The sequence below is a fragment of the Amphiprion ocellaris genome, chromosome 19, assembly GCF_022539595.1.
Source record: "Amphiprion ocellaris isolate individual 3 ecotype Okinawa chromosome 19, ASM2253959v1, whole genome shotgun sequence".
Classification (NCBI taxonomy): domain Eukaryota; kingdom Metazoa; phylum Chordata; class Actinopteri; family Pomacentridae; genus Amphiprion; species Amphiprion ocellaris.
Window position 1 is genome coordinate 23670363 of NC_072784.1, and position 19114 is coordinate 23689476.

The 19114-nt window shown below is 42.7% G+C and overlaps 1 protein-coding gene across 10 annotated transcripts in view; it reads left to right on the forward strand.

Moving 5' to 3' along the window:
* The first annotated feature begins 46 nt into the window (after positions 1-46).
* Positions 47-19114, forward strand: part of LOC118470853 (zinc finger protein OZF-like) — a 29133-nt gene continuing 10065 nt past the window's right edge. For 2 of the 10 annotated variants that reach the window (XM_055005164.1, XM_055005166.1), the window contains exons 1-2: positions 72-349; positions 5495-5595. Coding sequence is in view for 6 of the 10 variants with exons in the window: in XM_055005166.1 (XP_054861141.1) it covers positions 5578-5595 (18 nt within the window). In the remaining 4 variants the exon portion in view is untranslated. Of the gene's footprint in view, positions 350-390; positions 451-5494; positions 5596-10765; positions 11879-19114 lie in introns of all 10 variants that reach the window. The other 8 variants (XM_055005165.1, XM_055005167.1, XM_055005162.1 and 5 more) reach the window with 7 other exon arrangements.

Genomic DNA, 19114 nt, shown 5'->3' on the forward strand with positions numbered 1-19114 from the left:
ATCCATGTTGTGCAGTGATCGCTTTTTGCGCATGCGCGGCTCATCTCAAGCTCAGAGACGTCGGCCGCTGATGACGCACTAAAGCCTCGACGGCCCTACCAGAGATGTTTCTTTACTCTTTTAGAGCAGTTTTCTGTTGAAACCGACGAAAAGACGAACATGTGGCCGCCGACAGAAGCAGCTTAAAGTCTGTGAGGTTGAGTCTGAGCAGCAGAGACGTGGATTTGTGCCAGAAACAGGTGAAGACGAATTGCGAGCTGGTGCTGAGCCGCTTACAGCAAACACAGTCCGCTCGCTTCGAGGTCTTCTCCGGCATCTGGAGGGACATGAATTTCTCACACATCTTCTAGTAGGTTCATACTGACAACCTTTCTACATTTTCACCCACAGCTTCGTGAACACTTTTCAAACGATTCACGGTTCGTTGTTTTTGTTTGTGTGGGAACTGAGGTAAGTTCAGTCAGAACTAAAAACTTTCAGCTCACAGTCTGATCAACCTCATTTGCATTACAGTTTTTCTCAATTGATGACACTGTTCCTGAAAAACAGCACACATTTCCCAACACACTGCACTCTATTTTTTTTATTTGAACACAATTCACAAAGCACTGCACACTTGTGTCAAAAGCGCACTTTACTGTCAAAATCTGAACTTTGTTTTCAAAAGTAGGACACTGCACTGCTAAATACAACACACTCTTCTCTCTGTTTTCACATGAAGTGTAAAAAAATGATACGGTCCTCAAAAACGACAACTTAAACACAAATGCATCCTATACATGAATCAGAGGGGCCATTGCAGTGCCTTACTGTACATTATAAAATAAAAATAATGTTAGAAAAAAAAAGAAACAGTACAGTATGCAAATATTTACATCACATCTGCATCAATTTTTTCAGCCCGGTCAGGCCACAGGACGTCATCAACATCACAAGCTATGTTTTCTCCGGAAAGAAGGACCTAGTGTGTCTAATCCAGCCCTGACATGCATCAACAGAAACATCACCACATGCCAAGACCACTGTTTGATAGAGATTTTCCCAAAGTATGGCTGCCGCTCGTATACCTTCCACCTCCATGTAGAGAAGAATTCGTCTATAGGATTCAGAAAGGGAGAATATGGTGGTAGAAAAACCACAATAACTTGAGGGTTCATACTGAACCATTACCGAACCAATAGTCCTCTTTGAAATGTCCCAGATGTATTCATGTGTATCATCAGAATCCAACTGAAAAACTCTCTGGAACAAACCCACACAAAACACAGAAAAAGTCAGTCATGTACACTTTCTGTAATTTTACTAGCACTTGTAAAGCAGAATTATACATTAGATTTTCTACAGTATTCTCAGAACATTTCTGACTGCTTGTATTGTTCTAGTATAGACATGTCACTGAAGTGACAAATAACATTTACATACATGTAAAGTAAACCACAATAAACCTGAAACAATTTACTTTATGCACCATCCTTACCATCTGCTGACCTTAACAACAGATTGCATTCTGAACAGCTAATGCTATTTCCCAGCAGGTTTTATAGTGTGCACTTCTTTGGCAAAAGTGTTTTCAGTTTTGACCTGTTGGTAGGGCTGGGCGATAAATCGATTTTATCGATTAATTCGTCTTTGTACTTAATGTCGATTTGTTTTAATGAAAATCGATTTTTGCATCAACATCCGCCACCAACGCCTTCCCGCTGGGCTCCTGTAGTTCAGAGTGCGCGCCCCCCTCCCCCCTGCACTTGATACACCAACAACATGGCGGCGAGCGGTACAGATCTAAAAGCGTGTGTCTACTAGATGCTATTTTCCCGCACGGCAACGCACCACATGTGAAAATCGCACGGACGGCGGGCAGTCACTAGCGGACCACAACATGGTCACATGACAGTGCTGAGCAACAGCAGGCTGCTACGTGGTCACGTGACCAAGCTTTCAGCTGGACAGTCCGGCAGACAAGTCAGATAAACACAGTGGCTCGGCCACAAACTTTCCCTTTTATTTCAAAAAACACGTCAGCGAAAAGTATTTCTGAAAGCATTTGAGGCAGAAATAATCTGTGCAGCAGCTGAATCTGTTCTCATTTTAGGTCACCGACGCCTAGTTTAGAAGTTTGAGGACAGTTTCACGATGCGTGGAATCTCCGCACGTGGCATCCAATTTGCATAAAGTAGAAGTCCAGTCTACTTTATGCAAATGAGCTGCAGCCTTCTCCAGGTAAACACACCGGATCGCAGTGGGAAACGCACTGCAACCGGACCAGCATGCCACATGCGGCGCATTTCCAGCTGCGATCCGGTGTGTTTACCTGGAGAGGGCCGCAGCTCATTTGCATTGAGTAGACTGGACTCCGGCGTGAGGAGATTAGGTAGGGGGTAAAAAAAAAATCGGATAAATCGTGAATTGTGATTTTTTGTGAAAAAATTGGAGATTTTTTTTTTTTTTAGGCCATATCGCCCAGCCCTACCTGTTGGTCTTAATTGTGACAGCAGTGTTGGAATAGTGTCCCAATTCTGCTTCCTAGTGTTCACTTTTAGAAAAATGTGTGCTATGAGTGAAAAAGTGTGTTCAAATGAGCAAAAAATGTGTTCAGTCTTTTGCAAAAAAGAGTGCAAAAGTTTTGGAAACTGTGTGCAAACCATGAATAGTGTCCAAAATTTGGACAGCAGTGTCCTATTTTTGAGAAATGTGTGCAGTCAGTTGGTGGCTGTGTGCAGTGAATGGAATTTAGTGTCTTATCAATTGAAAAAAACTGTAAAGCCTCTGAGATTTAGATCATTTTCTCAGTAATCTGAGATGTTGTCCCTTACTTAACAAATGTAATTTAACTACACAAAAGTGTAGTTCCGCTACATACTATGTTCAGCGTGTTCGTTTTTTGAGATAGAACACAAACTACCTCTCTCCAGTTAAGCTGTTTATTTTCGAATATCAGTGTCTCAAAAGAATCTTGTACAAGGATTGTCTCTGTTTGGAACAGCCTCCCAGAAAAGGTCTGATATGAACAGAGCATTTCATACAGTATGGTGAAATGTGATTGTTTGCGGAACACAAACATATAATTCAAATTTTGAAATGTGATTGGCTAAAGGTGGGGATAAACCGTGGTTCAGACTTAGGTCTCCCATAAGTTGGTGCCCAGATGTGTCCATACAAGGGCATTAAAAAGCATTAATAGTCATTAAATTGATTTTGCGAAAATTAAGGCCTTAAATGGCATTAAAAATCATTAAATTTGATTCTCAGTGGCATTAGAAATTCTTTCTGCTGTTTTCAAGAAAAATATTTGGTAATAATATATAATTGTGGACTGCGATTCGTCAGATATATGCATCTGCATAAACATGCCAAAGCATTGCGATAATTGCTCCGGCTGGTCGGGTGCAATTGCTAAAAATTGCATGTTTGGAAAGTGGAGGTGAACTGGGAAATGGGGAAATGCAAATTCCAGCAAAAATGGCAAGAAAACGTGGAATTCAGAGAATGACAGCAGCCCGTGGGTGGTCAGGGGTGGTTTCCGGATTCAGAAATAGTGAAATGAGGGGACAGTTTTCATTTAAAAATCATCTTTTACAAAAAAAAGAAACCTGTGTAATTTTTTGAGTTCATGGTCACGGCATTAAAATTTTTACAGTATAGCATTAAAATGGCATTAAAAAGCATGAAATTTGACTGGCTGATTTCTGCAGAAACCCTGCCATATCTCTTGGCAGACGATTTATCCAGTCTCCAAGAACCGCACCACCCTGTAAAAAGAACCCTCCTAGCACCCTCTTCCCACTCTCTACCTGTCAGTGTAGTCCTTTTTTAGCTGTGATGTGATGCAAAGCCAAGTCTCTCTTATCTTTGTGATGTGTTTATGTGTAGAAACTTTCCAGCTTGACATGTCCCTGATTGTGTCCCTCATGTACTCAGTCCTTCAGAGCCTGGGACTGATGCTGTCCCTCTACTCAGGTCAACATAACTCGCATCAATTACACAATAAATGATAATAGCATCAGTGTTATGTTGCTTATATATTTGGTGTCATTTTCAGTGTTAAGCTGGCCGTGCCTTTAAAAAAGTAAATCCTAACAACTACTAATAAATTAATGCACATAAGCAGTAATCATCTTCAATGGTAATTGAACAGATAAATACAGATGGCCTTTCCCACCTCATTTTCCTCTAATAAAAATGGACAAACTGTCTCCTTCTAAAACCAATTAGCACATAAATCAGTAGTTTTTTTCTCAGATTTAAATTTGATGCTGTTTGAACAACAGAACCTCAGGAACTATTTACAATTTAGAGCCTGAAATTTTCAGTTATTTCTCATCATGTCATTGAATCGGAAACTTCAATGTGACACAAGTGGATCAAATAATCTCTGATTCTTTATTTGTCCTGCTTGGATCAGATTATCTACTAATAGTTAACTTTATGTGCTGCAACTTGTCAAAGCTGCTCAATCAGTTAAATGGAAATAACATGTTTTTCATGTTTGTGTCCAAGTATTTCATATTAAAGCCTGTCCTTAGTGGTTTGTATTATTGTGACACACAGCTAACATATGGTTTTGAAAATGTCAGTATTTTGTTCTTAATATCTTCACAGATGGGACTTTTCATATCAACTTCATTTTTTTATCTATTTGAACTTCAACATTATCATCAGAGTGTTTTTATAGTGTTTATAAGAAGCAGTTAATGCATTTCCTGCTACTCTGATAGCTGAACTAGCAAACAGATTAATGTGTGAGCAGGTATATTGATCCGGAAGAAAGTTTGTACCGTCATGATGGTGGATGGATCACCATGGTAACAGAAGCTGCACAGCTACATCACCATGGTAACGGACTCTGCAGTTAGATCACCATGGTAACTGATGCTGCGTAACTGGATCATCATGGTAACAGATGCTGCACTGCTAGATCACCATGAGCTATGACCTGTACGTTAGTAGTCCCACTAAATGAAGCCGGGCAGTTACAGTATCACACACTGTTTGAGTTGTGTTGCCGTGGAAACCTACATGCATGCAGTCGGTGATGCAGAGAAACCATCAGTATGCTTTTATCCTTGTTCCTTATTTACTGCCCAGTCTGTTTACACTACTGGTACTGCAGTTGTTAAAACACAGATTATATGGATGGACAGATGATGGATTGTTCTGTTGCTATTTATCTCAGAGAATATTCAGTCAGTAACATTAATTCCACTTTTATAACCTTAACAGTTTTCTACCAGCATTCCTGTTTCGAATCACCTGCAGTAACATTTTTATAATCTCTTTATTCTCTTTCCCCATGCCTGTTTTCTGTCCATGTTTTCATAATTTTAAGTTCATTTGTATCAGTATCAGTGTATCAGTTCAGTTTTTTTGAAATTGAAAAGAACTAAAAGTCAACCACTGAGTTGAAATCTGTCCTCTTTTGGCTGATGAACATATAGGACACTTGGACAGTTGCATATAGAGTGGTATCCTAATTAAGATTTGTTTGATGTCACAGGTGATTACCAGGAGGAGGAGAGTCAAACAGAGGAGCAGAGGAACGTTGTCAACATTTTGTTTGAGCTCAACAACGGAGGGAAAATGGATTCTTCACAAAAAGTGAGAAACATATCCCTGTAATATTATTATCATTAATTTATTATTTAAAATGTCTGAAGTTGTTCCAGTTGGTTAGATGGGCCGACCAAAGCCAGGTAACATTGGCTGGAGAGATATAGCTCTGCAGAAGCAGCTCTACTGAAGATATAATGATGGACTGCTAGGAAGCTGCTTATTTTTGTTTGAGTCCAAACTAGTTGCTTGTCAAACATTGTGCAAATGTGTTACATGTGGAGATATAGATAAGTAACAAAAGAAAAGTCTTGTTTTCCAAGACAGGTGTTCGAGAAGGTAAGGAGCAGTGTTTTCTTTGGTAGAGAATAATACTTTTGGGCATTGTGAGTTTGCAGGCCTTTTTCCTGCTCAAGAAATACACACAATGAAGGAAAGGAATCCCCCAAAAGTATGATATAGGCCTTAAAGTATAAGGTAAACGTTCTGCACTTATAGAGGGATTTTCTTCCTTAGCAGTACTCAAAGTACAAAATCTTCCATTCACTCATTCATACACCAATGGTGACTGAGCTGCCATCAGGAGCAACTTCGGGTTCAGTGTCTTGCCCATGCAGTATGCATGCTGGAGGAGTCAGGGATCAGACAGCCAACCTTGCATTTAGTGGACAACCCATTCTACCACCTGAGGCACAGCCACCCAGTTGCATTTCCTGCTGTTTTAGTGTTGTTGTTCAAAAACTGCATTTTGGCTATGCTTAAGAATAAATGCTGTTTTAAATACCCTCAGCGGAATAACTATCTCATGGCAGTGGAAGGGTTTGACTGTCTCTGTGATCCTAGATGCTAAGAATCGGCAGTGGGCCCACAATTTGCTGCAAGAGGCATGGAGTTGGGTGCTATGTAAGCCGGCTGGCTGGTGTGGACAGACACTGGGACATGCTCACCCACAGCATTGTATACTGGTTGTTGGGACGTGGAATGTCACCACTCTGGTGAAGATGGAACTGAAGTTAGTATAGGGGCTTGAGTGGTACTAGCTGAATATAGCTGGGCTCACTTTTTCACACAGTAAAGGTTCTGGAACCAAACTCAAGGAGAGACGGTGGACTCTTTTGGACGGAGGCACTGGGAGGGTGAGGGATACTCACAAGCCCCATATAAGTACCAGACAGCAGCACTGAGTACTCTGCCTTCTTTGAGTCTCTATTGAAGAACGCTATGGACAAAGATTTTTTCTTTGCCTCAGGAAATTTTTGGAAAACCATTCCGTACCACAGAAAAAGAAGGCAGGGCCTACCTCAGGTTGTGTTCAGATGAGGGGAGGAGACCTACTAACCCATACTTGGGATATTGTTGGGCAGTGGAAAGCACTTTCAAGAGCTCCTACACCTAGCCAAAATGTGGTCTGTGGATGTGGCAGAGTCTGAAAACTTGGGGGACGCCTCACCTATATCTGTGGCAGAGGTCAATGTGGGAGTGAAGTAGGGCTGCCACAAACGACGCGTCGACGAATCGTCTGAGCACGATACGTCATCAAAAGCGGAAGTGAGCGCGCAATGCAACAGAAATCACCGTCCGAGTGGAGCGCGGAACACGCATGGACATCCGCGCTGTATCGTGCATATATAGTATATGCACGATGCGGCGCGGATGTCCGTGCTGTATCGTAAACGCGGAGGTCCACGCTGTATTGTGCATATATAATATATGCATATACTATATCAGACTCATCAGTGGCAGGATGCCATCTGTGGAGGAGATATGCCTTGAGATGCTGATGACTCTGGACACTATTTGGACTGTCAGGACAGGCACATCTCTTCAGTATGGCATGGAGACTGTGGAAAGTCCCTGCAGAGTGATAGACCGTGGTGTTAATTCCCATTTTCAAAAAAGGGGACCAGAAGATGTGCTTCAGTTATTGTGGTAACAACATTTGTCCTCTCTCGGTATGTTTTTTTCCTTGATGCTGGAATGGAGGCTTCAACCGATTCTCGACCCGCGGATGTAGGAAAAGTAAGGCCGAGTCTGTCCTGGGCTTGGAACAGTGGACCAGCTCTTTTCACCTGGGAGCTGCTGACTGGTTTGTGACCAGCCAGACGACTTGTGTTTTGGCTTGGACTTGGAGAATGCCAGGACAATGCCTTCCGAATAATCCTGTTTGGGTCTACTGTGTGAGTACGGGGTAGCAGAGCCTTTGCTGCAAGTCATCCAGTCCTTCTGGAACCTAAGCACAAAATCAAACTCCTTTCTTGTGGGTGCTGAACTCTGCCAAAATTTTCTCTTATCTTCGTTCATGTTTCTGGTATGTATGGACAGGATCTGAATGGACAAACGTGGTGAGGAGGGTGTCTGGTTTGCGAATCTCAGAGTTGCATCTCTACTTCTTGCAGATGATGTGGATTTGTTTGCTTATTTATAACATGATTTTTGGCACGCACTGGGGACTGAGCAGTCAAGCATGAAGCAGTCCAGACGACATTACCACCTGCGAGCCTGAGGCAGTGGTTCTCTTTCAGACACCAGGGAAATGCTCCCTCTGGTTTGGGGTGAGTTTATTTCTCAAGCGAAGGAGTTTAAGTACACTATATTGCAAAAAGTATTCGCTCACCCATCCAAATAATCAGAATCAGGTTTTCCAATCACTTCCATGGCCACAGGTGTATAAAATCAAGCACCTAGGCATGCAGACTGCTTTTACAAACATTTGTGAAAGAATGGGTGGCTCTCAGGAGCTCAGTGAATTCCAGCATGGAACTGTGATAGGATGCCACCTGTGCAACAAATCCAGTCGTGACATTTTCTCGCTCCTAAATATTCCACAGTCAACTGTCAACTGTATTATAAGAAAGTGGAAGTGTGTGGGAATGACAGCAACTCAGCCACCAAGTGGTAGGCCACGTAAACTGACGGAGAGGGGTCAGCGGATGCTGAGGCGCATAGTGCGAAGAGGTCACCAACTTTCTGCAGAGTCAATCGCTACAGTCCTTCAAACTTCATGTGGCCTTCAGATTAGCTCAAGAACAGTGCGCAGAGAGCTTCATGGAATGGGTTTCCATGGCCGAGCAGCTGCATCCAAGCCGTACATCACCAAGTGCAATGCAAAGCATCAGATGCAGTGGTGTAAAGCACATCGCCACTGTACTCTAGAGCAGTGGAGATGCGTTCTCTGGAGTGACGAATGGTGCTTCTTCATCTGGCAATCTGATGGACGAGTCTGGGTTTGGCAGTTGCCAGGAGAACGATACTTGTCGGACTGCATTGTGCCAAGTGTAAAGTTTGGTGGAGGGGGGATTATGGCGTGGGGTTGTTTTTCAGGAGCTGGGCGTGGCCCCTTAGTTCCAGTGAAAGGAACTCTGAATGCTTCAGCATACCAAGATATTTTGGACAATTCCATGCTCCCAACTTTGTGGGAACAGTTTGGAGCTGGCCCCTTCCTCTTCCAACATGACTGTGCACCAGTGCACAAAGCAAGGCCCATAAAGACATGGATGACAGGGTTAGGGTTAGGGTTAGGGTTGAGTCCTGACCTCAACCCGACAAAACACCTTTGGGATGAATTAGAGCGGAGACTGAGAGCCAGGCCTTCTCACCCAACATCAGTGTGTGACCTCACAAATGTGCTTCTGGAAGAATGGTCAAAAATTCCCATAAACACACTCCTAAGCCTTGTGGACAGCCTTCCCAGATAAGTTGAAGCTGTTATAGCTGCAAAGGGTGGACCGACATCATATTGAACCCTATGGATTAGGAATGGGATGTCACTTACGTTCATATGTGAGTCAAGGCAGGTGAGCGAATACTTTTGGCAATATATTGTATCTCAAGGTCTTGTTCTTGAGTCATAGGAAAATAACGCATGAGACAGACAGGAGAAGTCGTAATGCAGGCATTGTACTGGACCGTTAAGTTGACAAGAAGCTGAGCCAGATGGTGATGCTCTCATTCTACTAGTTCATCTTTTTCCCAACCCTCACCTATGGTCATGGTCTTGGGGTCATGTCCGAAAGAGTGACATCAGCCTCAGAAATAGGGTGAGGAGCTTGGCTATCTGGCAGGAACTGGGAGTAGAGTCAGTGTTAAGGCTGGGTTATGCTTTCCGGATGAATGAGCCGCGCAGATATGAGATGCTTGGAAATCTGCACGAGAGACTGTGTGTGACAAACACACATCTAGCTAGTCTACTGAAGGACTAAACTAGAGCAGAAGAAGTTTGCCATTGTGTACACCACTTACAACATGGCATTTTACCAAATAGTTGCATTTCAGCAGCTAGTTTTAATTTCGCACATTGAATTGTTCATAACCCGACTGTCACGGTGATCTCTGTGTGATGAATCGTATAAATGCCGGTATTTCTGAACTTCTGCTGCTAGGAGCTCCTGTTCTTCCACCAGCTTTCCACATGTCTCCGTCCGCATAGTTAGAAAAATTTGGAGGTGCGCGATGCGGAAATTTTCTGCTTGAGAAAGACCGTGTGAGGGGGCATGGTTGCTAAAATGGTGTAATTTGTCCGCAGGGAGCCGCACAGACCTCGCAGAAATGGCAAGCATAAAACAAGCTTTACACTGCATCAAAAGGAATCATCTGTGGTACTTTGGGCATCTGATCAGGATTCCTTCTGGGCCCATTTTTGTTTTTGTTTTTTTGTGGCATTTCTAACTGGGAGGAGACCCCAGGGCAGAACCAGAATTCCGTGGCAGAATTGCATATATCATCTGGCCTGGTATAAACATCTCATTCCCTGGGAGATACTGGAAAGTGTTGGTGGTGAAAGGGACATCCTAAATGACCCTACTGCCAGCATGACCTGACCCTGGACATGGGTGTTGTAGGCTTTATATATTGTACATTGATGCGATAATGTAACTTAACCAAAAGTCTGGGGATCGACAGATCCTGGTGGTACAGTCCCACAGTCCCAGCTGTCCTTTGTATTTCATGCCGTTTGACAAATGTTACTGTCCTAATATGCCATATCTACAATGCAGATCTTTGAAAACTATTGACCAGTGAAAGTGTTTTGTTTGCATTGTGAGCATGTTAGCATGCCGACACATTTTTATGTTTCTAATCAGAGAGTTGCTAACATGTCTGCAGATTCTTGATCTTGTTTCAACCTCATGTCCAACCACATGTAATTGAGACTTTGAGGTTACATTTTTTTAGGATTGCATTTCAATTACTGTCTCTGTATCTTTGTCTGTCGCTACAGAAAAATAAAAACAACAATCGAGTCAGATGTTGGACCTCTGAGGAGGATAAGGAGGTTTCCCCAGTGACAACAAACAGAGATGAATCACTCAGTTGTGAGCAATGTGACAAGATTTTTATCACAGAAACCAATCTAAGAATTCATCAGCGTATTCACACTGTGCACAAACCGTTCAGCTGTGACCAGTGTGAGAAGACATTTACTGACAAGAGTAAGTTAACAAGACACCAGCTCATTCACAGTGGAGTTAGACCATTCAGATGTGATCAGTGCGAGAAGACTTTTACTCAGATTGGTGACTTAGCAAGACATCAACTCATTCACAGTAGAGTTAAACCATTCAGCTGTGATCAGTGTTGGAAGACTTTTACTCGGATGAGTTACCTAAAAACCCATCAGCTCAGTCACAGTGGAGCTAAACCATTCAGCTGTGATCAGTGTGGGAACACTTTTAGTGACAAGCGTACATTAACAAGACATCAACTCATCCATAGTGGAGTTAGACCATTCAGCTGTGATCAGTGTGGGAAGAATTTTTCTCAGATAGGTCATTTAAAAACCCATCAACTTACCCACAGTGGCGTTAGACCATTTGTCTGTGATGACTGTGGGAAGACTTTTACTCGAATGGGTCATTTAAAATCTCATCAACTCATCCACAGTGGACTTAAACAATTCAGCTGTCATCAATGTGTGAAAACCTTTACTCAAAATGAACAGCTATTGATCCATCAGTGCCCCCACTCTGATAAGCGGTACCACTGTGACTCCTGTGAAAAAACTTTCAAACACCAACAGGGACTAAAATCTCACCAACGCATCCACACTGGACATGATGTGTACAGATGCGATCACTGTGGCAAACCATTTGTACAGTTCGCACACTTAAAAGCCCATGAAGTTGCCCACACCGGGGTTCAATCGTACCACTGTGACCATTGTGGGAAAGGCTTCAACTACATTGCCAACCTAAAAGCTCACCAACGTATCCACGCTGGAGAGAGACCTTACAGATGTGAGGAGTGTAATAAGACTTTTAGAACTTCGGGTTCCTGGAAAAAACACCAACAGATCCATATCAGAAAGAGAACATTCAAGCAGCGTCACACTGAGGTATGTAACAAATGGTGTAACTAACAGAGTACACACAATTCTGCATTGGGTATGTTGGATCTTGCTGTGAAATTGTCAAACTGTTTTGAACAACTGTGGTCAGTTGATTTACACTACCAGTCAAAATTTGGAGACCTTATTCAATGTTTTGTTTATTTTTACTGCTTTCTACATTGTAGTTACATACTGAAGACATCAGAACTATGAACCAAGATATATGTAATTATGTAGTAAACAAACAGTTGTGAAATAACTCTAAATATGTTTTATATTTTTTATTCCTCAAAGTAGCCACCCTTTGCTTTGATGACAGCTTTGCAAACCCTTGGCCTTCTCTCGATGAGCTTCATGAGGTAGTCACCTGAAATGGTTTTCATTTCGCAGGTGTGCCTTGTCAAGGTTAATTTGTGGAATTTCTTGCCGCCTTAATGGGGTTGGAACTGTCAGCTGTGTTGTGCAGAGGTCAGGTTGGCACACAGTTGACAGCCCTATTTGACAACTGTGAGAATCCATATTAAGGCAAGGGTCAATGAGCTAAGTAAAGAGAATTGATAGTCCATCATTATTTTAAGAACTGAAGGTCAGTCTGGAAAAGTGCAAAAACTTTGATTGAATCTCCAAGTGTAATTGCAAAAACCATCGAGCGCTACGACGTAGCTGGTTCACATGAGGACCGCCCCAGGAAAGGAAGACCAACCTCTGCTGCTGAGGATCAGTTCATCCGAGTCACCAGCCTCAGAAAATGCAAGTTAACAGCACCTCAGATTAGAGCCTAGATAAATGTCACACAGAGTTCTAGTAGTAGACACATCTCTACATCAACTGTTGAGAAGAGACTGCGCAAATCAGGCCCTTATGGTCAAGTAGCTGCGAAGAAACCACGACTAAGGAAAAGCAACAAGCAGAAGAGATTTGTTTGGGCCAAGAAACACAAAGACCAGTCTAAATTTGAGATCTTTGGTTCCACCCACCGTGTCCTTATGTGATGCAGTAAAGGTGAACGGATGGTTTCTACATGCATGGTTCCCACCGTGAAGCATGGAAGAGGAGGTGTGCTGGTGTGGGGGTGCTTTGATGGTGACACTGTTGGGGATTTATTCAAAATTGAAGGCACACTGAAACAGCATGGCTACCATGGCGTCCTGCAGCTACGTGCTCTCCCATCCAGTTTGCATTTAGTTGGACAATCATTTATTTTTCAACAGGACAGTGACCCCAACCGCACCTCCTGGCTGTGTAATGGCTATTTGACCAATAAGGAGAGTGATGGAGTGATGCTTCAGATGAGCTGGCCTTCACAGTCACCAGACTTAAACCCAGTTGAGATGGTTTGGGATGAGATGGACCACAGAGTGAAGACAAAAAGGCCAACAAGTGCTCAACATCTCTGGGAACTCCTTCAAGACTGATTGAAAAGTCTTTCGGGCAGCTGCCTCACGAAGATCATTGAGAGAATGCCAAGAGTGTGCAAAGGAGCAATCAAAGAAAAAGGTGGCTATTTTGAAGAATCTAAAATGTAAAGCATATTTTGACTTATTTCAGACTTTTTTGTTTACTACTTAATTCTATATGTGTTAATTCATAGTTTTGATGCCTTTAGTGAGAATCTACAATGTAAATAGTCATAAAAATAAAGAAAAACCATTAAATGAGAAGGTGTGTCCAAACTTTGATTGGTAGTGTATGTTAACACATAATCAGCTGTCATTCAGTCTAACCTGTACTAGTTTTGGCACAGAAATCTGGTACAGGTTAATCTGGGGATGTAGGTAAGATTGGAAATTCTGATGTGATCAGCATTACCACAAACTTTTTCTCAACATTTTTGTTTAACACATAAATGTGAAAAGGCATCACATCAGTGTTAAATATTCCGCTGGGATGTTGGATGTTTATGTAATATAAACCTAGCTTAATTTATCAGCCTCATATAAGTCTGTCACGGTGCTCCTTGACTAGATAAGGTTCAACTGTAGTGGCAAAATACGCTGTCGTGGGTAGCCATTAGGCACTAAGCCATGAACAGTTGTTTTCTCATTATGATAAAGTGCGTGGTACTGACTACACCTGTGTACACAGACTTCTATTTCAGTCCCGTTGCCATATATGTAATCTGTGACTGGTCTTCTATTTCCAACCAAGTGCCTCTGTGTGTTGAACACCATGTGGGATAAGATGCTATGTCTGTGTGTTGAACACCATGTGGGATAAGATGCTATGTTGAAAGACTGTGACTGATGAGATCCCCTGATAAAAAAACCTGATGTATATGCATAAAAGGTAAATAACGTGTTTTGATTGGGTGGGCGCGGAGCCAGGCGGAGGGGGTTACCTCCTCCTGGTGAAACTGCCCATCAATCATTAATTTTTGGAAAGCACCGAAGAGCCCAGACACCATTAGGAATGAAACAGGTGGTATAATGGTGACAAACGTATGAGGCCTGTTGTAAAAAGGAGGATGGGCCTGGGGTGTGGAAACCACCAGGACCGGACAGTATAAAAGCCAGTGCGTCAGGAGGGATCTTTAGACATACCCCAGGGTATCTCTCAGTGTGTTTGCCCTGTACTTTGAGGAATAAACACAACTTCTTTGAATCTGAAGACTGACTCCTTGACTCTTCACTGCCTCCACTGGTGACACATAGGCAACTATCACACTTGAACCTGTAAACCCTTAAGTGAATTAGAACTTAGAGTCAGAACTGAAGAAGCTTTAAGTTGTGAAGACATTAATTCCACAACAATTGGCGAGCCAGCCAGGAGGGACGGTGACGACCGGGACCAGAGGGGTCAGCGGAGGACCGGGGACCACCCAACGGGCCCAAATCCACCGGCAAGGTGAGAACCAATCTTTTTGTCCAAATTTGATGGGTGGGGTCCTGGCCCTTCGTCTGAGCCCATGGTCATGAGGTATTATCACCTGTCCCAAAAGACCCAAAAGAACCTAGAATTGATAAATATGATAAATAACATGCGTGAGTTGCCATGAGTTATCTTCAGATTCAAGAGACTTAGAAAATGAATGTGCAAGTGTAGTAGTGTAATGGACGCATGTCAGAGGTCGATATTTAATGGATTAATCTGCATGTGGATATGTATGACGTTGGCTTGTGGTGGTGGAATGATTTATGTTTTCCTGAGATATTCAGGAACACTGGCAGTAGAAGCTAACGTCACTCAAATGATAAGAGGAAGTACCAATGTGAATGAGCATTGATAGAAAGAAGAGACAGGTTAAGAAGAGAGTATAGTGCTTGTAGAATTAAGAAAAGTAGTAAAGAGTAATTTATGCCACAGGGATGGTAGAAGATTGAGAAATGAGTACCACTTGGGACGTCAAGTCACCGTGCCCGCATCAGGGGTGACTTCAAGCAGGGGAAGTAAGAACTCTGCTGGTAGAAAGCCAGAGTAGTCACCGTGCCCACATCAGGGGTGACTTAAAGTAAGCTAGAAATCTGCTGGTAGGAAGCCAGAGATTGTTAGGAGAAGTAACAAAAAAAGAAGAGTGTGAGAAGCCAAAAATAGGGCTGTAACACTAAAAGTAGCTACATATTGTGTTTAAGAAAAGGCCTTGTAAATATATGTAAATATAAGTGACTAAATCTATGAATCAAAAAAATAGGTAAAGAACTGAGACAAAGAGTAATAGTAGAAGTAGAAAATTCCTGTGTAAATAAGTGTTTAAAATAAAATATGTATGTATAAAAGAGCATGTAAAATATGATTAAAAAGGAGTGTAATACCAAAATACTTTGAGTCTGACTTGGCCAAAACTGGTGTAGCACCTTAAAATAACAAGGAAAACTAATAGTGGTTGGCTGAAATATCTTTTGTTGATAATAAAAGAGAGGGAATAATGGGGATCAACTTGAGTAAACAGTCTGAAGTACTAACGTCTGCTGAGCTAATCATGATGAAACATCCAACTCAAAAAAGGAAAATTAAGAGGTGCATGCGCAGATGGAATAAAATTACAGGGGAACGTAATAAGTGGCCAATGGAAGGCACGTTTAACTTAGTGCTGTGATAATGTGGAGGAGGAATTGAGAGAAAATGACAAACAGAATGACAAAAAGCACCAAAAGAAGAGGCTGAGGAATGTTGAGCAAAGAGACATCCTCCAGTATTTCAAAATAGAGGGAGCACATAGACAAATGGCAATGCAATCCGCTTCCACACCACCTCCTCCGCCATATAATAGTGAGAAAGGGGGACAATTTCCGCTACTGAGAGATGGTGGAGAGGTGGACGGAAGGATAACAGGGACACAAAAAATACAGATGTACGCAGAAAATGACACAGCACAAGGTAAACCCCTGAAGGAAACAATTAAAACTCGTGAAACAAGGTCAGATAATGAGCGAACAATCAGACCATATAAAAAGCGAACCAAAATGATGGAGGAGGAGGAGCAGGAAGAAACAGAACAGCAAATATGGGACCTTAGAGAAGCAATGAAGGAAATACGAGAAGAAGAATATTCATTGCCAGAAGGTATAAATGCTGATACTAGGAGAAAAGCAGGAGACGGCAGCTGGGAGTTAACTGATTCCGGATATATGAGTTATCCAATGGCAACATCAACTCCATCTAATGCAGAGGATGAATCCCATAAAAGACATGTTAGAGAAAGAAAGATAAGCTTTAAAGAAAGAGATGAGTTTTGGAAGGAGTGCGAAAGAAGAGTGAGGGACACACACAGCAAATCGAGAAATTAGAGAGTGAGATAGCACAATGTATGCAGAGTCAGGAAGAAACTCAAAAGTTAGAAACAAGTGCAAATAAAGTTAAACAACTATGTTCTACATCAGAAGCCCAGATACAGCAGGAAGAAAAAGAAAAGTTGGAACAAGACTTAAAAGAGGAGTGCAGTAGGGACAGGACAGGGCAGGAAAAAATCACCCACAAGGAGGGGCACTCCAGACAAAAAACAAAAAAGCAGAGGATACAGACACAGGCGGAGGACCCAGAACAACACCAGGGTCATCGGGATGCGCACCACGTATCCAGCGAAGAAGAGAGTGACTCAGAGGCAGAGTACTATCAGGGAGAAAGGGAAGATGAGAGAGACGATGAGAGAATGAGCGAACTGGTGCAATTCCACATAGATGTGACAATAAAGAAAGAGACTCCTAAAACTAAAGATGTGGTCCTGCGGAGCAGAACCGTCCCATCCGACCTCACTGTGAAGAAGGGGACGGAAACCAGGAGCACAATACTGATTACACAGATTACTCCCCTGACTGAGCCAGTGTCCATGAAGATAGGAAATAAGATCTGCAGACACACCTATAAATTTGTTGGGAAGAGATGTACTATGCAAACTCAATGCCAAGATAATGTGTTCACCAGATGGAGTGCATTTTGATGTCTCAGATGACGATGTTTTTAGTGCCGAGTCCATAATGTCCCTAATAACGACTCCAGATTCCCCACAGACCAAGAAGCCGCAAAGGGATGCACGAGTGTTCTGGGCCAGGTTAACCACCCTGAACTCCCACTTGTCCCTGACATGGGAAACCCGGAAGCCACAGATAATGCACCAGTACGATAAAGCCCGAGAACCAACCTTGCCATTACACTGTACCATGCTGTATGACAAGACTTTAGACCATGGAGACTATGAGGAATGCTGGACTGAAGTAATGAACAATACTACAACCATTCTACAATATGACAATATCATTGTGAGACCTCAAGGAGCAGCAGCAAGGGTGAAGCTTGCAGATGACATGAATGACTGGTTTCAAGTACCAGGATCATCGCCACACATCACCCTACTGATTGCAGAGGACTTTGACACATGATCTAGGACCCATGATAAGCCAAAGCCAACAAATACAGGACTGGATTCCAACAGATTGCCAGTTCCTCAGTGTCTCACCAGATGGACTCTTTCTCAGAATACAGTGCACCAGTGCAGATGAAGCAATAGCAGAAGAAGTAATGCTACCAAATGAGGTTAAGAAACAGATGGTGATCTCACAACAACATGAAGCCTTGTTAGAACAAGTTCCTCCTCAGGTATGGTCCATGCATAAAACAGATGTAGGTCTAGTAAAGTCAGCTGAGCCCCTGCAATTTCAAACAAAAATAGGGACTAAATTGCCATATCAAAGACAATATCCATTAAAGCGAGATGCCACAGAGGGAATCAGGCCTATAATATCAGGGCTGTTAAGAACAGGAGTCTTAGTAAAAGTTAAAAGCACCTGCAACACACCCATCTTTCCAATACGTAAGCAGGGTGGTAATGACTATAGGCTAGTGCATGATCTTAGAGCCATTAATGCCATTGTAACAGAAGAAACACCAGTTGTCCCTGACCCACACACACTGCTGTCTAACATACCACCAGAAACTAAGTGGTATACAGTGATAGATCTATGCTCAGCCTTCTTCAGCGTGCCAGTTCCTCCTCAGTCTCAGTATTTGTTTGCATTCACCTATGTGGGAGAGCAATACACCTATACATGTCAACCTCAAGGGTTTGTGCACTCCCCATCTATATTCAATCGGGTGCTAGCAAACGATCTCTTGGCAGCAAAGGGGGGCTATACGAACCACCACCCCGTACGAGGGCCTGTGGAGAAGCGCTCATGGCCATTTCGTGTTGCCACTATAATTATTAACTGTTGCCATAAAGATTACACATGAACCAGATCATTGTTCTAGGGCTCAGGTGCTGAGGAAACTACAAGCAGTATGGTGGTCGCCCTATATGGCAGCTATGGTGGATAGGGACTTGTCTTTATGCCAGCACTGTCCAAAGTATAATGTTAGGAAAATGTTCACACACCCTTTAGCCCACATCCCTGTTCCTGAAGGCCCATTCAAACATTTGATGATGGACTTTGTGGATATGGTCCAGCGGGTACAGGGCAAGAGGTACATCCTTGTTGTTGTTTGCAGGTTTAGTCGATGTATTGAGGCCTGCCCGAGCTCCAAGTGGGATCATAAGGTGGTAGCGAAGTTTCTGTGCACAGAGGTGTTTCCTAGATTTCGCTTACCAGACACTATATCGTCAGACAGTGGCCCCCACTTTGTGTCAGAGGTAGTGAAGAAAATGTTTAAGCAATTGCGAATTAAACAAAAGTTTGGGTGTGTGTACCATCCTCAGTCACAAGGCTCAGTGGAGCGAGCCAATGGCATTTTGAAAACTGACCTGGCTTGATGCTTTACCTATAGCTTTAATGGCTGTGCGTTCCCAGACTAACAGACTAACCCATTTAACCC